This window comes from Chamaea fasciata, unplaced genomic scaffold, assembly GCF_029207755.1.
Source record: "Chamaea fasciata isolate MVZ Bird 193981 ecotype frontalis unplaced genomic scaffold, bChaFas1.0.hap1 SCAF_8, whole genome shotgun sequence".
NCBI lineage: Eukaryota > Metazoa > Chordata > Aves > Passeriformes > Sylviidae > Chamaea > Chamaea fasciata.
The window spans coordinates 14464314-14487453 of NW_027094093.1; the positions used below are offsets into that span (position 1 = coordinate 14464314).

Consider the following 23140-nt stretch of genomic DNA (forward strand, 5'->3'; position numbering starts at 1 on the left):
CCCGTGAGCTGCCCTGCAGAGTACCATTCTTAACTGCTTGGAAGCTGCTGGACTCTTGAGGTTCACAGTTCAGCAGTGAGAGGAGGGTATCTGTCCCCAGACTGATGACTGCCATGAAGTATCTCATTCCTGTTCCTCTGTATTTGTCTCTCACCGTGGAAATGAGAATAGTACGTAGTATTTTTTCAGTCAGTGCGACCCTTCCTTAGAAGTCCTGATACTGAAAAAGCTCATTAATTGTTGTTGTTTTTAAAAAAACAAAGTTGCACATACAACAAGTTCACGTGTTGTTTTAAGATGGTTTTGTATCAATCTGATCTAAGAAATGTTACTTTTAAAAATGTTTTTTGTAAACTTTAAGATCAGTTTAGTCAGCCTATGCTGTTCTTTTTTCTTTTCATCTAAATCTTTAGATGAAAGCCCTACCTTTACCACAGCATCAGTCTTGGGTAGGAGATACGAATAATCGAATACTAAGTGACAGAATTTCCAACATGTTCGTAAGCAAAACCTGAAGTGAAACATAATGAACAGCATATATGTGTCTGTGTGTACAATCGCTGCTCTGAGCCTCCTGCTTCGGATTATCCTTCACTGAATTGAAAATCTCATTAGTTTAAATGTTTGAGGGAAGATAATTTTCTGGGAAGAAAATTTTAAACTTAAAATCATAAGTGGCAGTATGGAGTCTGCTGATTTACTTGATTGTTTCCTCCTTCTCCCCTTCGCTCCCCATTCCAGTAGCAAAACACACTGTCTTTAGTTTTCATATGCAAGAAAAGCCTCATTCACAAAGCTACCAAGTGTGGTGGCAGCAGACTTTACAGTAGTTGTTTATGTGACTCAGTTGCTGAGCTACTTGCTGCAACTTAAGATCTGAACAGCATTTCTTAGGAATGCTGGCCTAATCCCATGAGTTTAAATACTTCTGTTTAAAGTCCTCCTTTAACAAAACCCAGCTGTCAGCCCTATCTTCCATGATTCTTTTACTGTATTGAAGTTTTATATTTGCTTCCTCAATGGCATAACTTACACTGTATTTTTTTCCTTTTTGCTATGGAAGGTAATTTCCTTACTTTTTCAGGAATGTGTACTTTAAAACATGGATCCTGTATTAAATATTTACATTTGGTCTTAATCTTGAGGCAATTAAATTCTAGATAAAGTCTTTTGGTATACATCAGTTGGTGTTAACTGGCTTCTAGACTTCTGTAACCTTTGACATAGTGAAGCTTTTTTATGTCGAGGTTGCTTTCTTGCTTTAAATGCTTTTTTTTTCCTGGGGAGTGGTACCCAGTAGTAGTGTTTCTCCCTGCTTCCCTCCCTCACTTTCCAGTGCCAAGATTTATTTAGAAACTGAAGTAATGCAGCTTTTCAGTATGAACATATCTTAAGTAGACAAAATTAATTTAAAAATTTTTTACATAGTTTCAGGATGCTTATAAACTAGAGATTAGGTGCTCCGTAGGTAATGTTTAGATTCCTGTTGGCAGCCTGTGACAAATTTCATAGCTCTGTACCTCCAACTGCTGATACTGGTTTGAGCTATTATGTGGACTTCTTGCTTTAATATCTTTAGCCCACCCTTGAGAGAAAGAACGTTGAATTAACAGAAGAAAAATCCCAAGAGAAGAAAGTTTTAAAAAGACAAAAATGCCAGCAGATCTATTGTCAGTTTTCTCTGGGTTTTTTGTTTGGTTTAATTTTTGGGGAGGTGGGGCGTTGTTTATTTTGTTTGCTGGGGTTGTTTTTGGGGGGAGGGGTCAGAAGCTTTGGAGAGAGTTCTTCAGGGACATTCTGCCAAAATGACAAGTAAGAATTAAGTTGTATTTTCAGCTTTTATCAGTGATGACCATATCTTTCTAAATCTGCTCAAGACTTACTTCTCTTCAGGAATCTGTGCAGGCTTTACTAGGGAAAAGTGGTGGTGACATCCGGCTTTGGCATCTTGTTTAACCAGATGTCACTCAAAAATTGCTTTGTGGATTGACTTCACTTCTGGAATGGCTTCTCTTTTACTTTTGGAGGGGAAAAACAGAAGAAAAGTTGAGCAAGTGTAGGACTTCCTTCTGGTGACTTTTTTTCCTCTCACCTGCTGAAATTCTCCAAATACAATTTGGATTCTTACAGTATCACCAAGGAAAAAGGTGATTTGAAGTTTACGCAGCAGGGTGTTGGCTTTCTGTCTTACTATTGCACATGAGGCTTACGGGTACCTGAAATCTTGCTTAATCACCTGCAAGACCCAAGGGAAGATGCTGATAAAACACTCTCTCAAAGCAGTGATTCTCCTGCAGTTTTGACATTCACAAACATATTTTTCCACCTATATAATGAAGAACTTGTCTGTAGTTTCTCCTTTTCATGGCACATAGTTGTTGCCAAATTTCATTGTGTGGCAGGGACCCCTTCAGCCTACGTGCTTCACATCACTACCTAGTGAGCAGTGCTGATTTACTGCCAAATGATCCCCTCCCTTTTCATTTCACAGAAATGAAAGTCAGCCCCGTTCCTGCTGTCTTCCAGCCTTTCCTTCCAGTTTTGACTGCTGGGACTCATCTCTGTCCAGAGCCCCACATCACTCTTCTAGATCCACAAGGCTCTCTCAAGCCCTTCTCTCACAGCTCTGCTCCCACGAGACACAGTTCTTGCATGGAAAACCTCTCCTTACATAGCAATTCCATTTCTCCTGGTAATCTCATGGTGCAGTATGTACTTCCTCTTTTTTTCTCCCCCTCATCTACCTCTCACACTTTAATAAACACATGTCCTTTTGTGCAGAGTTTGGTGATGCAAAGGAGTGACAGGGATAGAGAGAGGCTTTATGTCTCTCCTCACAGTTTGCTGTGAAGTTGGAGGACGAAAGTTGACTGCCAATTGTGATACTTAAATCTGGTGTTATTAGTGGCTTAAAATATAACATCAGTTGAGCCGGGGTAGCCTGTTTAGATGTGTTTATTTTGGTTTAAGGCAGTGTTCTTCAGCTTACTTTGTTAGAGGTGGGTTTAAATTAAATCAGACGTCTTCTAAATTGAATATACTTCTTCCTTCTTAAAGAAATGTTTCGGCCAAAAGATTATTTCTCTAATCATCCTCTAAATATTTTTCTATGTGGTGTCTCTTAAAGTTATGCTGCTTTGTCATGGCCAGCTGTAAACAACAAAAGGTATTGACTCATAAATGCTAAGAATGAAGCACCTTGTTATTTAGAGGTATCAAACATTCATTTGTGAGTCTTCTGAAAAATATGGTCTTGATTTTTTTTTAACCTTTTTTTCTGGAGATCTATAGTTCCAGCTATAGTGAAATGCACCTCTTCACAATGTAGTCTTAATTCTTACAGAGAAAACTAAGTTGCCTTCCAGCCTGTTCCAGCTGTGATTAGTGTAGAGAGCACATACCCTGACATAAAAGCAACCTGTGAAGAATGTTGTTTATTTATCATATCTAAAGCATGCCTCATCTGTTTTTTGAGGCATGGTTCATAGACTGTCACTAGGTCCTTGTGGAAAGGGATTTGGCAACTGCTTCTGAGCCTAGATAGTTCCCACATCATACAGATTGCCAGTGTCTGCTGTGGTATCTTAAGTGAGCATTGGCATAATGCTTATTTTTAACCTTTGAGAGGGTCCCTTGAGTAAAAATTAGTTTTTAACTGTTCTAAAGCATTGGGTAGCTCAGAGGAGGTACTCTCATCTGCATTGTAATTTGATCCATGACCTGAGTGAGTTTCTTACATTTCCCCTCTCCTGGTTCGTTTGATCATTCATTTATACAGTTTATAACAGTAAGCACTGTTGAGATGGTCAACTTCTGTGGTAAGTTGACAGTTGCTTACTTTGTTTTGCTTTCTTATAGTTGAAAGACAACTTAGTGTATGTATAAAAATCAGTTTCTTTGAAGATTTATTCCTGGTGGAAAAAGACCCTTTACAGGCATAATAGATTGATCTGTAAAAGGATGAGAATTTTTGAGTGATTGGTTGGCTAATGCTTCTTCTCAAGTGCAGCGTGATCCTGAAAGTGCTGTTGTTAGCCTGGTGATTGTTATTATTGAATATTATCCACAGCTGCAGGAATATTTGGGTATTCCCTGAGATCTGTACATAAGGCCAAATATTACAACAAAATTCGTACATATGCTTAGTGTGCTTGTTCATATTTATTATTCGTTTTTGGGCATCCTTCCAAAAGTAAAACTGAATGCAAAGAGGTGCTGCAGCAGTATTTGTGTTACAATAACCACATGATGAAGATTCTGGGAAATTGGCGCTAATTTAGTTTCAAAGTATGTATCTGCCTACTGAAGACAGGCTATACACTAGTCTCAGCTGGTAAATCTAAGATGTTGGCTTCTGCAACTAGTCAGTGTTATTTTACAGTAGGTTATTGCACTCTGTACTTGAAAAATACTTGAGCTAAGGCAAGTTTTGTTTTTATGATCTAAATATTTTTTATCATTGTCTTCATAAAGACTGTTCAGTGAAACGTGTAATCTAGGATACTCTTTTTATGGGAATTAATTTAATGTCTACTTGGATACTCTGGCTGGAATCTTGGTTCAGGAAATGGGATACGGTGATTGATAAAGCCCTTTTCAAGGCAGCATCTGTTTGGCTAGATGTGAGTCAGGCACTGGAATATATTGGAGGGAATAAAGGTTTTACTGTGTGCCTTCCCAACAGCGCTAATTTCAAATGCAGTTCGATTCTTATAGTGACATTTCTATAATTTTGGTGCTTCTCTTATCATACAGGAAAGAAGATCTTAAAAATGTATTTCAGTATGTGAGGAGGCACACTTTGGGTTGCAATTATGAAAAAGTAGAGTCAATATAAAGTAATAATAATACAAAGCTTAAAACCAGAAACGAAACCTATGAAAAACAGGGTATTCTGCTTGATGCACTTCTCTTTTTCTCTCTCAAAGCTTTTAGGCAAAGAAGGGGTGAATGGGTGGGTATTTCGTGGGTGATTTTGCTGTGGCACATCAGAATGATTTCCCACTGCTAGAAATCAAGATGATGAAGTAAACATTCTGTTATCTTTAGTGTGTTTATTTCAGGAAATTGTGTATGCTAGTGTCAACTAAAGTTAGAGGGGGAGTGTAGAAATTCTACTTAAATACAAAGCTGCAAAGGATGTGAATATGGAAAACTGTGTTATTCTATTTCTTCATGCTGCTAGCCAAAAAGAGGTTGATTCTTTCATATTGTTTGTGAAGAGTACTGACTTGTCTTATCTGTGTCTGCTTTCTTCTAAAGGTTCGGTTTTAAATCTGTGGAATACCAGGGAGCAACTGTGATATGTTTGACTTTCGTGGTCAGAATCTCTGGGCGTGGTTGTTGAGCAGTCTGTTAGCATCTGAAAGGGATAAGGGTGCTCTTATGAACAGCATCAAGTTTCAGAAAACCTGTATTTGCTGTATACAGCACTGATGTGTTCTGGGGGATTCCAGAACCAGTGACACAATTTGCTTTGATGTTATGATCCAGTATCTGATGAAGATTTTTTTCTTCTTCTTCCAGCTGCTTTTTCAAACAATTGTTTCATTAGCAGTTGTTAAAATGTAAGTTATGTGTTCACTTGAATGCTATAAATATTTATATAACAAACTTTTATAAATAATGTAAAGAAAAATATTTTTATGAGCTTAGTGAAAAAGGTTGTTGTTTGACTGGGCTTGAAATACAAACAGCTGGAGGCAAATGCAAGTTCTTGTACAGGCATGTGCCTAATTTTAAGAGGAGCATTAGAAATCACACTGTGGATGTTTGAATAACTGTGACTTTCAGCAGCCTTAGTTGATCTTTCATTGAAACTGTAGGCTGTGTACAGTTCAAAACATGCATTTTCAGACAGCAGATTTCTTTTTTGTGGTTTCAAAGGTACATTCTTGTAGGTTGTGCAGATCAGTGGGCAAAGGAGGGAATATTGTGGGCTGTCCAGTTTTGCAGCTCCCAGTTAAATCTGAAAATAAGACCGTAAGGTGAGAATGCTTGGTTTTCAGACTTGCTAGAGTTCTGCAGTCTAGACCAACTGCCTGATATAAAGTAAAAGACTTGAAAAGAAACATGCTCAAACTATACATAGCTTTTAAACTCTTTCAGTGTGTTCTGGAATTGTCTTTCTTCTCCCAGTTGCTCTGAATAAGTCTTGTACATTGCATATTCTGCTCTTGGCTTCCTCTGTTTGAAGAATAGTAGTTATTGCTAAAGTACAATGACCTATTTTAATTTTGAAGAACAGCTTAACCCATGTGTGTAAACATTTGTTTCTTTTTTTTTTTTTTTTTGCCAACGCTATTTCCAAATTGCTACTAATTAGTGTGTTTTTAAAAAGAAGTGTGGAATTAAATAAAAACAATTTTCCAGAGCAATGCTGAGTCCCTTCCTTCCTTTATAGTTGGAATGCAGTTGAGTTAGAGAGGACAGATCAATTGAATTGTGGCAGATAATGTATTGATGTAAAGAAAAACACCTTCATCAGCTGGGGAGTAAGGGAAGAAAGATAGGAAACAGATAGTAGACTTAAATCCAAGGTCGTCACAGTAATGATGAATGCTTTATACACCTTAATTTTGTCTGCTGTCTGTTGACGTGTGACTGGTTTTTGTGAAACTTATATTGTCCCGGATTTCAGGAGGTCGCCCACAGTATTTCAGAGTATTGATTATGAAAGGTCTCTTTGCTTTTACTGAAGAGTCTGAAGATTTCTCTTTTATCAGACATTCAGTGTGTTTTCACCTTGTTTTTGTTAGTGCTAAGTCTGTAAAACTATTGCCTGAAGCATGGTTTAAAAAAAAGAAAAATAAAACTCAAAGTTGACTAAGAATAGCATATTGAAACAGACTTTCACTTGACATAAGATATTTTCATTTGAAATATTCGGAATTTGAATTTTTTGGCTGACAGATTTTTATCTCAGTTTTTGAATTTGAGAGGCGTTGGAATGTCTGTGCTGCAGTAGCCTTGGCATGTAGTCAGCTATTATGTTATTTGAAGCTTAAAGAAAACAAATGCTTATTTGTTCAAGTTTTCATCTAGATTACTTTCAACATAAACTGGGTTACAGAACATTGGATAATGCACTAAGTGCTTCCTATGGCTTTCTAATTCTCCTTCAAGTATCTTTTTCTGAAGCATTTATTTTCAGAATACTTTACGCTTATTAAGAAGAAACACAGAAATACTAAAGCGAGTGATCTGCACTGTCATTGGTTTTAGCGTGCTGCAGTATTAAATTCAAAGAGGAGTTTTAGTGTCAGTTACAGCATAAGCATCTCTGTCTGTAAAGTGTGCCAGATCTGATTGGTCCCTGTCACATGGACAGAGTATTAATGTGATACAAATAAATGTCTGTATTCAAAGTGCCTATCATTATTTACCATTACTTTAATTATGGAAATGTCTAGAAGCATGATGTGAGCTTTGCCTGTCAGTTTTGTGAAAGCATTTTAGTGGGTTTTTTTTTTTTTCTCTTCAAGTAGCCCTATTTCTTTAAGCAATCAGGGGAATGAATATTTGAGATGAAAACCTGCTAGAATCCTACTCTGATATTTATTTGTGCACTGTGTTCTTATGTGCTCATATGGTATATTAGTGTAGTGTTCTATCATATACAACTTTTTAGCAGAAATGGGTATTGGCATATTAACACAAATGAAGGAACTTGGATGTCCAGATGAGGTCTAGAGAGAGTATGTTTCCCAAACCAGGGTATGCTATATAGTTCTTGAGGCTAGATTTTAAAATGCAGAAAACCAGTTATTTCATGAGATGGTGTTTCAAAGATTTGTGTCTTGTTTACTGCATCCCTAAAATAGCTTTGTAACAAATTCAGTTGTTGTGTTTAGAAGGCAAATCGTTTTCTTCAGGAATAAGCAGGACTTTGTGCAAGCTTGTATTTAAATAATAAGAAAGGTTGGAGGTAGAAGCATCAGTTGCCTGAAAGATGGTATGTTTTCATTTGGGGGTTTTATGCTGTCAGTTGGTTTTGAACATACTTAAGCATCCCTAGTTCAAAATTCTTACTACACTCCTTCTGAAGTTGGAGTGAATAAACACATTCTTGTTGCTGACCCTTTATGCACATTTGTGTTTCCAGTTGAATTCAAAATTCTGTTTTTCTTTCTCTTAGTCTTTGCATCATCAGTGAATTGTGGTATAGAGAAAATCTGCAACTTAATTATTTTACAACTGCATTTTTTTTCAGTGCAGAGTGTTTTCTTTATAAAGAGATATTGTTAATATAATGAAAAATTCGCTTGTCTCAATCAACTTGATTTGTTTAAGGTAGGAGTTACTGTCTCAACATGCAAGTGTGCAGGATAGGGTCTCAGTGCAAGACACTTAAGATACACTTTTGATAACTCTGTCCCAAATCTGTTGATATAAAGAAAGCTGTTTTTTAGTTTGAGAATTCTGTGGTGGTGTCTTTTCTTGAAAGTGTTGAAATGGTATATCTGAAGCATTGCTCTTGGGCTTTCCATCTTTTCTCATGTGTTTTAATATCTTCTGCTCATCCTGGCATACTAAGAATATAAAAATCAACTTGAAAGAGTAAATCTTTCTGGTTTATTCCCCTAAAGTATTGGTGCATTTTGTTTCTTTACACTGTAATTTAAAATAGTAGGTTATTCATGAATGTTACAACTGGAAACTTCTAATGAAAGCCCTAATAATTTCTCATAATCTAGTATTAGTACACTGGATGCTTCATGCATCTGGATGCTTTTTGCATACTATAAGTGGCTTACTTCATGGCATCACATCAGAACCATTATCCTTTCTCCCTTTTTTACATCTAATTCAGTTCTAAATGACTCCTTTAACAAAAATACCCCAACCCAACTACAAAAAACACACACAATCCCTCACCCCTTATGCTGATTTTATTTCTTGTTATAAAGAAAGATGTTGTATCCTTAGAAAGGTGTGATAACTCCCACTTAGATCATAATGTGCTAAAGTGCACTGCATGTTTGCTGTGATCAACAACAGTGAGAAAGAAAATGGCTATAAAAAGGAAAATTTGAAGTTTTTAATTGGAATGTGCACTCTTTTTTGAAATGGTTAATGTTTTGAGTTCTTATGCCAAGAAGTTCATATACTGCTTTCTGAGCATTTTGTCTCTGCCCTCATTTATTGAATTAATTAATTAATGTCCTTGGGGATATCATCCAGTTGTGGAACTTATACTAAGATTTCCTTTTGCAGAACTTGTGACTTAATATTAGCTGTTTCTGAAGTGAGACACTAACCTCTGTGTGCCTTTTGCAAGTAAATGTTGACAGGCTCATAGGAAATGCAGCTGACGTTGGGAAGCTTGGGTGGGGACTACTAGGAGCTGGCAAATACTGCAGGGTTCAGTGCCAGACGTGCTGACACAACAGTACTTCACTTGTAAAAGTTTTCTTTGGGCTGCTAATTCTGTCTTCAGAGTAACTGGAACCAAAGCAATGTCTCTGGTGCCAAGTTAAAATAGCTAAAGGAACAGTTTATGGGAAATTAAGAATGCTTTCCATGGCTTAGATCCTCAGAAATATTAGTAAAAAGAGCAAGCTTTTTCTCTTTATGAAAGGGTGAGTTATGAACAGTGCCATGTAATGAAAGCACTGCAAAACAAGTCCATCTAACTAGAGTGAGTGTCAAAAAGAGCTCAAAGAGGGAAAGGCCAGCATTGTAAAGTATTTGTAAATACTGTGCTCTGAATGGTTTATATCACAGTTTCCATTTATCGGATTTGCTAGTTCATAGTCATATTTCATAAGGCACCCTTTTAATAGCTTCCTTTAGCTTTCAAATAAAATTTCTTTTCTTCAAATATATTTAGACATTGAGAAATGTTATGGGAGCATTTCTACAGCAGCTTGACCATGTCACCTTAAGTATAATGTGTTCTGTCTTGAGTTTACAGTATTTCTGGTCCATGTAAAAGCCTAAGAAGCAGTAAGGCAAATCTTTGAAGAGGGATAAAAGTAGAATACAACTTAGGTTTCCTTTGCAGAAGTTCAGGCAGAGTATAAATTGCTGCTACCATGCTGTCTCTAGTTTTGTATGTGGGAGGACTTGCAGGAGGCATCATGGAGAAGACTCTTGCCGGGGAAGGCATGCCTGGCTTACAGAATATAAAAACTGCTGCAGTCTTGGTGGAAGGATGCAGCAATATTACATAAGCATATTGGTTTTGTTTTAATTTCATGGTCATCCTTAGATTTTAGGAAGTGCTTCCTTTCATTCCTTGGAGTGCAGCACTCAAGGCAAGTGTTGGAAGAAAGGAGATTCAGGTGGTGAATTTAATCTGTTCAGTGTTTGTGCAGTGCAGTTTGCCATGACAAGTTGGCTCTAATGTTATTGCCTCTTTAAAGGCCGGCACATGCACTGTGGTCTCCCACAAAAGTACAAGTTCAGGTAGTAACTTTGAATTAGCTTTGCCCAGAGCAATTGGATGGCAATATCTTGCATCCATGGGGGACTTTGCCTTCTGCTGACCTCAGAATTACAGATCACCTCTAAAGTCTCCTCTGACCTGCTTTATCAAGTTAAAATGAAATAAAAGCAATATATAATAATAAGGACATTTATTAATATATTGGAGGGTTTTTTGCATGAAAACTGTCATATAAAATAAAACATGGATTGAGCAGTTTTTTCTCTGAGATCACCTTAATCATTTTTCATAACATCCCTTATCAGTTTGACTGTGCGATGTTGGACATTGATGTCTTTCAGACAAAGAGTTGTCTTTTCCTGAAGATTAGCGCTTAGTTCATTTTTAATCTACAAGATGTAAACTGCTGCTTTCTGAAAGCTGTGTAGCAAGTAACCATGTAGCCCATGACTTGACTAAATCAGCACCATAGGGGTTTTTGTGTAGCTCTTGCTGGCAATCTGTTCTCATGTGTCTCTGGACATTCTGTAGCACATCTCTGAAATTTACCTTCTGTACTGCCTGATTGCTTCCAAATTATTACCTAGATTGTTGCCCCCCCCAGTATGTAAATTCTCTTCGTGAAGCAGATCCTGTCTTTGCCAGTATGAGTGTACATAGAAGGGCATATGTGTCTTAGCTCCATGAAAAGGACTGGAGGACGTGTTTGAAATTGAGGTTTAAACAAAAGGTTATTTTTCTTCGAAATAATAACAGATAAACTTTGGAGAACATTGTCTTTGTCTTGGTCACAAATTTGTTGAATGAAGGAGGATCTGAGCGATGTTATGGTGACTCTTTGCTTCCAGAGAGAAGTTCCTTTGTTGAATGAAAATTGTGCAGTATCAGTGAAGTGTTCTGGTCAGTGTCCAAGATTTGAACAGTCTCAGGGGATGTATTGCTGACATTCTCTATGGCCTGTTTAAGCAGCATTTCTGTTTACAGATTTGTAGAGTGATCTATTTACTGTGCAGTGAGACTTCACTTCCTGTAGTTGAATAATGTTGCTTAACTGTGGTCAGCTGAATTCCTTGGACTAGAGTTGGATTTTTCTAATGTAATGTCAGTAGATTTTGCCAACAATAGCTGGCAATGAAGACACATGCAAGACTAGCATGAATTTCTGATGATATATTAGATATTGTGAGCTCCGTTCTTCACCATTTTCTGCACCAATCTGACAAAAGTGGCCTGCAAAAATGGCTTTGCAATTATCTATTACAACTTCCATACTAAGTCTTTACTAGTAAGCAGGAGTTTTTATGAAGTTTATGGGTGGACATTTGCTTTGATTAGGAACACTTTCAGAAACATAGTAGCTGACACCAGTTTTCTTAGACACTGATAAGAAAGTTTGAGTATCAAACTTGGTTTCTTTTTCCCCAGATGGAACAATTGTCAGATGAAGAGCTTGACCATGGTGCAGAAGAAGACAGTGATAAGGAAGATCAGGATCTCGACAAGATGTTTGGGGCCTGGCTGGGTGAACTGGACAAACTCACACAGGTAAGGGAGGTTTCAGTCATCTCACAGAATAATTTTTTTTAGTATTATATTACTTTTCAATTGGATGCCAACTGCTAGACATTGCCACTTGCAGCAAGGCAGACCATAGCCTGTGACCAGTTTGGTAATCTTTAAAGGTTTATAAATTGCCTTGTTTCCCCATCCTGAGGTTGTTAATTTTGCACAACGTGCTAGTTTGATGGATCTCAAAGGGTATAGTTCCTTCCAAGAATTATAGAATTGGTATTTTGTGCTTACGTATGTAAAGCAACACGGACTTCAGCTGATGAGAGATAGGCTGTGTCTCAAAACACGTGGTTTGACACTGCCCAGCTGTGACAGCATTTATTTGTTGTATCTGAATAGCAATAAGAAAAAACTGTGAGTGTTGCTGCTGATGACATAATAAGATACCCTGAAACACCCTCAAGGACTCACCATTATTCCTGAGTACTCTTCCTGCATCAATGAAGCAGCTGATAGGACACTTTGTGGTCCTTCCTTCTTTCTAGTGCTTTTCCTTTGCTTCACAATCAGATACTGCATTTTGCATGGTGTGCTGCACTCCTGGGGTGATCAGCCATTTCTCTGTGACTGCCTGCAGGGGACATTTCAGCTGTGTGAACTGGCCTTCCTGAATAACATATTTAATCTTCTCCCTGTTGGTCATGTAAAATTAAGCAAAGGTATGATAACTGAAGGTTCATTAAGCTAGAGAAGAGGCAGTTTTTCTCATCATCCTTCCTGAAGACTGAAGGAAAATTGAGCTAATCATGTAACAGGATTTCAAATTGAGGCTCATCCCTGTTACTGTCTCTGCCAGCAAGTTCTAGTGTATAACACTACAGGGGAAAATGATTTTTTTCCCTGAACTCACACATGCAGGGCAGAAAAGAATCCTGCCTTCTGAGATGAGTGGAAGAGGGTGACATGAATCTGTGTGTACTAATTCTTGCTTTTTTTTTAACTTACTATGGAGGGTTTTTAATGGTGTGAACCATTTTGAAGGCATGAGCTTTGTAAATCACCCTCAGTGAGGATATTCACAGAGGAGCACAATGGCTGTTAGACTGATTAATAATAGCTTAATTTCAGTTGTTCTGCAGACCTGTTGAGCTTCAGTGGCAGCAAGATTCCCCATGTAACACGTTCCACTCCAGGGGCAGCGGCTTCTGACCCTGTCATGTACTTCTTGGGTCAGCAGCTGCCTCACAGTTGCCCTGCTGCTTGCTACTTAAAAACATCCTGGTATTTATTATAGCCATCACATTAGCCATCATGACATGACAGTTCAGTGGGTCTTAGACCCTTTGTTCTCTGCCTCATTTTTTTAAAGGTATGTGTAGCCCAGAAATACAAGGATAATTGGGGCTTATAGCTACACTATTGACGTGCAGGCTTCAGGGTGATGTCTCAGTTGGTCCATGCAAATTTCTTAAAACCTGCTAAGAGGTACTGAATGGTAGGACCCACATTACCTGTTTCTTACCTTCATATTGCTGTTCAGGACAGTCTGCAGCACAGCCTGACAGTTGCCCGTCTATTTTTCGCAACTATTGAGAAATGACATTTCCCCCAAAACTTTGAATGACCTCATATTGTTGTGTATAAACAAGTTAACTGAGTCTGGTTGTGTCTCAGTTCATTTATTTGGACAATCATCAAATCTTGATGGGGCTGTTCCAATGACGTCCCAATAAAGGGAGGTGATTAGAGTTAATGAGTTCCAAAGTGCATTTTCCTGTACGTTCAGCATTTGTTGCTATCTATCAGCTTGACATCAAGAGCGCTAGGAGGAAAGGTTTTTGTCGCTGAGATCCTTGATCTTTAACTTTTTTTAAAATTTCCTAAATGTTTATTTTGAGGAGATTTAAAGTAAGACCCAGACATAAGTGCTTTTTTAAAAGTTCTGAAATTGTTTATATGCCCATGGGAATCATTTCAATTCACTTTCCCTCTTTAACTCTTGGTCTAACAAAAGCATTATAAAGTCACAAAATCTGCAGCATCTCTGAGCAATATTTGGTGTTGATGAAGGGTGTCTTAACATTTATTCTGCTTAAATTTTCCTGCTGTATGGTGCAGGTTAAATGAAAAAAATTTAAACTTGCTTCTCATGATTATTTGGAATTAAGCTTTTGGTGCTGTTCCAGTTTTAGCAGTTCTCCAAACTCCTGGTTTAGCAATCTGATGTATTATGGAGAATGTCCTCAGATAATAAGTGAGGGCATAACTCATGTCCAATGATCTGCAATAACTTTATTAAAGCCAGTAAAACACACTGAGCTGCTTTTAACCAGAATATTTATATAAGCAAATATAAGAATATTTGCTTCACAGGAAATCTTTTGTAGCAGTCTGTGGGTTCAGTCTGAAGCAACAGGGCCTAACTTGCCTCTTCAGCCTCCAGTTTCACTGATGCCTCTGTGGTTATGGATTTTTTTTTTTTTTTAAGTCCAGGCCAAGCTGAGGAGAGAAGGGATCTCAGGAAGAATAAATATTAGGGGGAAAAAGTAATGCATTTAACAAATGCTTGAGTAAAGATGAAGAAAACGAACATGAAAAGTTTAAGTGAGAAACTTTATTCTGTTGGAACTAGAAGACGCTTTTCCTTCAGGCAAGCATATCTTCAGGAACTCTTTATCAGTACAAGTGTTGCCTAATTTCAGATGTTCTGCAGGCCTGTTGAGCTTCAGTGACAGCAAGAGCTGGGTTCCCCATGTAACACATTCCACTCCAGGGCCAGCAGCTCCTGACCCTGTACTTCTTGGGTCAGCAGCTGGATCACAGTGCCCTATTGCTTACTACTTGCAGAAATCCTGGTATTTTATTATAGTACTACACCCATATTGGCCATCATAGCATAACAACTCAGTGTATTGGTTAGAAAGAGTTTCTTTTTTGGACCTATGCTAGTTTTCCTAAAAGATGTGTCCTACATGAACTGGCTCTGGTTGGTTTTCATAACTTAATCTTATTCACAAGAAAGACTATTGAAAAAAAAAATCTGAATTTAGTGAATTTAAATCCCTGTTAATAAAATAGGATTCTTCATTGAATGTTTTTAAGGACTTATGCCATGATTATGATCATAAGGTAATTAATGGGGGATCTCTTAGACCATATCTTAGACTCTTATCCCAGTTTGAATGTTGTGCAGCTTCCTGCAGAGAACTGTTGTGCAGTTACCTGCAGTTTCCTACAGGTAAGTCAGCTGTCTGTTTCAAAATTAGCTAGTGTCTAACACCACTCAGAAAAGGATTTAGAAAATTCTTCTCTCCTTTTGATTCTGAAAAAAAGCAGAATGTGTTTAACAACTTTTCTTCACTGCATATCTGAAGTTAAATCTCTGTGGTATGACAATGTTTGTTTTCAGTCTAAAGCCTGAAAAGCCGGGATGCTTTTATATATACCAGTAACTTTTGAAAAAAATTTTTAGAGAAAATTAATTCTCATTCAGCTTAAATATTTGCCTGTCCAATTCCTTGTCAAATTTTATTTTGCCCTTTTTTTGAATTTTTTCAGAGTTTGGATGCAGACAAGCCTGTGGCACCAGTGAAGAGGTCACCTCTCCGCCAGGAAACCAATCTTGCCAACTTCTCATATCGCTTCTCCATGTACAATTTGAATGGTTTGTTGAATTATTTATCATGTAGAGTTTAAGAAAAATACTAAATCTAACTATAAATTAAAATGTTGTAAAATATAAGAACATTTGAGTACACTTATAGCTGAGGTGAGAATGTATTTGCTGAAGGCATTGCTTTCTGGTTTCTGGTGTCCTTTTTTTTTAAGTATTTGAGTCTCTTAAAGCAGCATCTTTTACAACACCTAGTATCTGAGAACTGTGGTGTAGTATTTGTATAAAAAAAGCTTGTTCTGGGATCTGGTCTCATGAAAGAATGAATTACAGTGTATCTGTTAACCAGGAAGAAAGAACATCTTCTTTTGCGGAACAGGATGCAGGAATATAGCTACAGAATGCTTTCAGGATAAACAGAATGAAACCTTAATTTAAAGGTTTGAGTAGTATATATAGTATTCTTGGTTTGGTTTTGTTTTTTTAAAGCAGTTGCATTACTTTAGCAGAAAAGGCTTAGCAAAGCATCTACACTTTTTGAAAAAGTGAGGCGTGATATTATGCAAATGCATTTTTACATCTGTTCACAGGAAAGCAGTTTAAACTTTTCAGATGTAATCTGAACTTTCATAGACTTCTTTGGCTTACACATGAGTTTAACCTAAACAGTGTGAAAGTTACACTGGTCAAGGATAGTAGTGCAAATGAATTTCATTTGAGGAGTGCACTGGTATTTTGCAATACAGATGGGAAAAGAAAACACTGCTTCCTTTGCTCTCTTAACCATTAGATCTGATAACACAAAGTGAGGCATTGCAAATGAAATAACTCCGCACGTTCTGACTGCTCTTGTTCTTTGCAGAAGCCCTGAATCAGGGCGAGACTGTGGATCTGGATGCCCTGATGGCTGATCTCTGTTCCATAGAGCAGGAGCTCAGCAGCATCGGCTCTCATTCAGCAAACAATGCTGCAGTGAAACGCCTTGCCACAGAGCCCAAAACTCTGAAACCACCTGCTAGTCGACTTTCCACTAAGCAGAGCAGCGTGAAAGGATTGTCCTCCTCCGCTAAGGTGGCTAAACCGCCACATGCCAACGTGTCTCTGGATGACATCACTGCACAGCTAGAGAAGGCCTCTTTGAGCATGGATGAGGCAGCCCAGCAGTCTGTTGCAGAAGACACCAAGCCAGTGGTTACTGCCCAGCACAGGAGGACAGCGTCTGCTGGCACAGTGAGCGATGCTGAGGTGCGCTCCATCAGTAACTCCTCCCGTTCCAGCGTGACCTCGGCAGCTTCCAGCATGGACTCCTTGGATATCGATAAGGTCACGAGACCTCAGGAGTTGGACTTGACATCACAAGCGCAACCAATCACTGAGGTAGGGTGTCACTAATTCAAGATTTTTGTTTGTTTTCTCTTAAACTTACACCTCATTCCCTGTGCTGACACTTGTAGCTAAACATCTGCAGTACAGTGGGGTTGATTGAAGATTTGCTTTTACAGGAACTGCACGTTGGAGCTACTTATTTTCTCTGTTTTTGGTTCTGTCTGCAAGGAACCTTCTTTCCAAAATGTATTTTGGTTTTTTTAAGAGCTTTCCCCATCTCTTCCTCCTCTCAAGCCAATCATGCATTTTAATGTTTTTATAGTTAATATTTTTATTCTAAGTAAATATCACATATTGCCTTTAATTTAAATCTGAGGAGTGCACAGCTGTGGAAAAAAGAAAGCACAATTGACAAAACTCCATTCCTGTTACAGTACAGTTAATACCTGAAACACGTGGAGCAATCTGTGGGTGTCTGTCTGGAGCTATACTATACCATTAATTTGCTGCTACTTAATATTCTTGTTTAATATGTGATAGGAGGAGCTCTTTGAAGCAATACACAACATAGAAAAATAACTGGGCTACAATACAACATTAGCACATATTCATTTGGGATTTTGATGCTTTGATATTGATTAATCGGAGAGGAAAATTCAGTAAGAACAGCCAGTTCAGTGAACATTGCAAGTGCTGGTAACTTGTGAGAGAAAATGTGAAAAATGTTTCAATGACTTTTAAGAACTTAAACTTAGAAGTTCTCTTGTAGAAATACTCTCTGAAACAGAAATCTGACCTGTTAAAATGTCAGTTGTACTAATATGCATGTTCTCTTTCATGAGAGAAAACTGGAACAAGCTGAGTTTATTCTAATCAATAATTAAAACTAATCTGAATGGGCTGTACTGAAAGCATGGTTCTACACATCTGCAACAAAAGTTCATCTGATGTAAAGTGAATGATGCAGGCTTGTCAGTCTTATGATCAGCTCACTGAAGTCACATTTTGATTTAAATCTTTATTTGAAATGGTGAGAAATGAATGACAGTTTAGGTCAACATTCTTTTTGTATAAAAAGTTTGTGTTCAGTACACTTTTATTGGAGATTTTATATTGAGTGAAGCAAAACAGATAGAAATGTGCCCTTTGCTCTTTGAAAAGTTAAAATGCAAACCTTTGCATTATTGCTGTAGGCTTGCATGTTCAAGCCCAGCCTATGGCATTGATTATATTGTTGTTTGTTGGAGAATCATTTTCTTTTTATGGTATGACAAGGCTTATTTTTGGTTGGTGGTTTGTTTTGGTGTTTTTTGGGGGTTTTTTTGCATCTCCAGCTGTTACTCATGATTATATGTCTGTCTTTATAAAGTTAGGCAGTCTTGCATTTTGGTCTCTTCTCAGGCTAAAGAGATGACTTTTGTGAATTAGTTGCTCTAGCTTGCATAGCATAAGAAAAGCATGAATGTTGCATTTTTTTATTTTTAATGCAAGGTGTTTTCTGCAGTTGATCTTGCAGGTCTCCCTCTAGATCCTCTCTTTTCCTTTGGGAGTTACATGCTTGAGGCATCAGTACAGTTGCCCTTCTTGTCTCCCGGGTTTTTTCAATCCTTTGTGTCATGAGTAATCAACAAACCACCTGCTGCCCTTAATTAACTTGATGTTGGTGAGTCAAGGGACAGAGGTCAAGAAGTTGCTTTGTCCTCACAGGGAGCTAATCTATATTGCTGCAAGCGTTGCAGTTGCTGTTTCAGTTGCTTTCTGAGCTCTTGGGCACTGACTGCAAGGCTCAAAATCATCCCCAAAAGCTTTTCTCAAAGACATGTGAGGGCTGCCTTTGTACCAACCCAATGATTGCTTCTCATGTAAGAATGTGGCTATTGTTTCTCTGCCCAGATAAGTTGATAAGAATGATTGATTCCTTTGAAGGAGGTAACCAGCAAGTGTCAGTAATTTGAGATCCAGATTCTGCTCTCCTCTTGAGAACAGAAACCTCTGCACTCATTAACCATGCTGTTTGCATTGGCTCTGTCTATTCTTTTAAATTTCAGTAGCCTGAGGAAGGTGTTCAATTCTGAGAAATTGTCCCCAGGTTTACAGAATTGGTATTCAACTATTTAGTATTAAAATTGTTAGTATTATTTAGTGTTAAAATGTGATGGGACTTCTTACTGTGAAGTAAGTTTCTTTTCTCATCACTGGTGAACAGAGAAAGGGAAATCACTTTTTTGGGGGGTTGGTGACGGATTCTGTGGTGGTGTTTTTTAAATGAATTCAGCTTTTCAGTGGATTCTTTGGGAGAATCATTGGGTACCAACAAAGCTACTTATTTCCAATGTCATTCATTTAGAGCCCTAAAACTAGTTTAAGGGTTTATTAATCCTCTTGGCTAGGTTGTGAACCAAAACACCTTTTAGCAGTAGGGCTGAATTGTACTGTCCCACCCACAGTTGACTCGGTGCTGCTTCTAATAGAAAACATCCCTCTGAGGAAATAGCCTTTGAAGAAGTCCTAATGTCCATATAGGGAAAAATCCCAAAGGTTTTTATGCAGAAAGTGGGAGAGGCTGTTTATTCATGGTCACAGCAGAACTGTTTTGAGATTTGTTATTCTGAGGTAGTGCTTCAAGTTAGCTCTTCTCTTTTGCCTGTCTTCCTTGAGACTGCCTGTAGGTGAACTGACCTTTAAGATTTTTCTTTACTGCTGTGGCTCTTCTGAAAGAGGTCAGTGTCTTGGCAGCTCTGCCCTTTTGACCGATACTTTCTGTCTTCTCCAGTCAGTGTAGGTACTTTAAAAAGTCATCTTTTCTGCTGCAACTTCATGTTATGCTCTTCCTGAGTAAAATGGAAGACAGTTTTGATGGAAGGAAATGCTTGTCTGAGAAAGGAAATTAGGCTTTGCAGTTATAAACTTCAATACTCTATCTTAAAAAAATAGTTCTGCTCTGAATTTAAGAGCTCTCTGACCTGGAAGTGCAGGAAAATTCTGTAAAAGAACAGACATGCACTGGCCCACTGAAGGTATGTGTGATCTCGTATACTGTCTGGCTGGTCATAGGGACCAATATTAATGAAGAAGGCTGCAATTCCACAACCATTAGAAATGGGAGGCTATGACTTTCCTTTCCCTCTCATCCTTCCTTCCTCACAGTTCTTCCTTACACTCATCTCCTCCCTTGTCCCAGCTTTGGCACTTTACTGGTACTTAGTACACCAGAACTTCGTGCTTCTATTCTGGGTCTCATTCTGTGTTATTGAGGTGAACTGCAGAGGCTCAGAGGACTGGTGCACGTTATCAGGGTTGTAGCCAAGGACAGGAGACTTCAGGGGAGAGAGGGAACTCACTCATTGGTTGTAATTGATTATGCAGAACTTCTTGCCTGAGCATTTGGACAGGTTCCTTAGCGTCTTGTCTTCCTCCTAGCAGCCTGTGCTGTAGGCAGTTCCTGGGGTTTTAGATATATCAGCATGATGACAGGTGGTAACTGTCAGTGGTCATATTGGCCAGGACCATCCTTGTACTCATTCTGAATTTGTCTTTAGGCCACTTTCAGGGGATTTGACTGGAGTTCCCTTGGTTGTCTAAAATTGTGGGTTTATTGGTTGTCATCATGGTTTAATTTTCTTCCTTTCCTCCTTTCCTTTCTTACTACCACCTCTTTAGACATTGTGAATGTTGATGTTTTCGAAGACTATCACTTTGTAGTTTTGAGACCTTGTCTTAGTGGTACTAAGTGTTTCCTGATTGTACTTAGGTTCTTGTCTTCAGTGTTCCCTTAAGTATTGTTGAATTTAAAAAAAAGTTGTCTCCATAAGCCCCATAATTTTTTGCTAAATTGAAATTTGTCTTTGACAAAATGCCTTCACAAATCCTTGCTTGAACAGTGTTCTTTCTTAAATTGGTAGATTGCATATCATTTTCTCTACTTTTAGTTGTGTAATGAGTGGTATGCACCTTAAAATGTTGTTTCTATGGGGGGGTTGCTTTAGTTGTATGTAGACCAAATTAGTGAAGTAATAGCATGAGTTGAAGGCAGGGGAAATGTTATCTCTATGATTAACCTGTTGCCTCCACCCACATTATCTTTTTCTTCTTCCTTTGGTCCCTCTGTCAGCAAGAAGTTGTCTCTGTTTTCAGTGAGCTGTGCTATAGTAGAAGGAGAAGAAAGCAGAGGGGAGAGAATAGAGAGCTGTGTTGCTGATGCTTATGTGGCTGTTTGTGTCTGGCGGGTGAAAGGCTCCATTCAGGACAGTCTTTGTAACTGTCCTGCACACACTCAGTGAAGAGGTTGCAGATAAGTTTGAAGTCTGCCATCTGGTCTGGCACAGTTCAGCATCACCCCCCTCCCTCTTTATGTCTGTAACCCAGTTTGCACAGCTGAGAGATTCTGCACATACAAAGATAATGCAAAATTTAGCTGGTAACACTACATGATTGAATTGCATTTTATTTTTTAGCTTTTACATAAACTCATTGTAAATTTATACTCGATGCATGAGGGGTAAAAGTCACGAGAAGAGGAGAGTGCCAGTGCAATAAAGCCACATGGTTTTTGCTTCACTTGACAGAGAAGGTGGTGTAGAATAAACATGCATGTTTTCTTTCAGGGTAAAAAAGGGAGCTTTGGAGGCATGACAGTTAGTAGCAATTGTCATGTAAGGTCAGCACACATAAATAAATCTGTGCTGCCTAAAAGATCCTGTGGGATAAAATGGAAAACTTGAAATGGACATAAAGGATAATAAAGTTTGTGTTTCATAGCAATTTTGCTATAGATCTTATGTGGACATGTTAACATTTCATTTGCCTGTGCAGTGGTATAACACAGAAACTTCGGTACCAAATTAAAATTATTGAGGGTCGTGTTTTATGTGGGATTGCTAAATGCTGCATTGTTTGAAAAGGCAGCTAACTGTTAATGTATGCAGACAAACTGATGATATATATGGTATTTGTTAGGCAGCGGTGTCTTAAAATAGAGTAGGACTGCTGAATCTCATCTGTTATTTGTAGGTGGTTTAAAGAGGAGTTGTGGTCTGTTATAGCTCTTGCAGGAGCAGAGCACTATTGGCTTTTGTATTTTGGGAGCTTAAAGTTTGAGTACTTTTCCTTATGGTCCATGTGTTGTGTGGTTAGCAGATGTGAAGGATGTTAGACTCCAGTTTGGGAGAGTAGTCACAGATAAGCAACAAACAAGACATGGCAGAGGTTTGGTTTGTGTTTCTTCTAAAGACTTAAAAAAAATAATTTCCTGCCAGTTGTGTTATGTCCTTAGTTTAGAACACAAAGTCTATTCTGGAGCATTTCCAGTTCCGCTTTTCCTAAGCTGAAAATAGTCAATGGAAAGACTTAATTTGTAACATAATTAGACCATTTCTTCCTCTTTCTTTTTTTTTCCAATTATTAGTCACAAAGTGTTCTTTAATAAGTCAACACTAAGGGCAAATTATGCATATCTGTCATCCTGAAACATTACTTTTTCTTCCAGTTTTGTTGGCATAAGAAGTGTGAGCCATCCGTTTTTCAAATGTTCTTGAAATACATGTAAAATGACTCCTCATTTGCCAGATTTTTGGAAGCTTTCAAAGCATTCTCTGAGATAAACATATGATTTTATAAAATATAAACAATATTTATGTATTTCAAATAAATAATCAAGTGCATAGCTTGGCTATGCAAGATCATCATATGATGCACTAGAACCCAAGGATGGCTAATGCACTCTTCCCAATGCCTGCAAACTGGCACATAAACTTTGTTTCACATTATACTTATGGAATCTGCAAAGCAAATGATGGGAAGGGATAATTTAATTTTTTAAAAAAATTTTCAGTGGAGATCCAGAGGAGGCATTCTAGAAATTTTGTTTGCTGCACATGCATGGAATGGTAGGTTTCAAGGGTTGGGGTAAATAGATTTAAAATACATGTAGGGGAAACAAGAATTTAAGCATTATCCTTGCATTGGTAAATCTTGATTCTCCACTCAGTGTATCTGAGCTTGTTTTATAGCTGTGCACTTAAAATTTATCCTGTAACTTTTCCACATAGGAGATAACCAATCAAAGTGTAGCAGAAACCATAAAACACGTAGTAGTTTTTTGCCACACACTGATGAATAAGCTTGAAAGTTCCCTCTCTGGAAGGAACAGGACAATGGGCAGGGTAATGTATGTCTTGTTTGACTCCACTGGCTGCCAAGGCTGGTGTCCACTCAAAAATTATAGTTAGGTATACTTCGTTAGTGTAAGTGTGAACACCAAAGGCGTTGTCTCTACCTAAATACACTCTTCTTTGGGGCAT

General features: G+C 38.0%; 1 protein-coding gene across 2 annotated transcripts in view; it reads left to right on the plus strand.

The window, feature by feature from the left end:
* RAPH1 (Ras association (RalGDS/AF-6) and pleckstrin homology domains 1) overlaps nucleotides 1–23140 on the plus strand; it is an 87212-nt gene that overhangs the window by 21219 nt on the left and 42853 nt on the right. For both annotated transcript variants that reach the window (XM_066189753.1, XM_066189755.1), the window contains exons 2-4: nucleotides 11816–11935; nucleotides 15461–15566; nucleotides 16378–16892. In XM_066189753.1, coding sequence (XP_066045850.1) covers nucleotides 11816–11935; nucleotides 15461–15566; nucleotides 16378–16892 — 741 coding nt within the window. The remainder of the gene's footprint in view (nucleotides 1–11815; nucleotides 11936–15460; nucleotides 15567–16377; nucleotides 16893–23140) is intronic.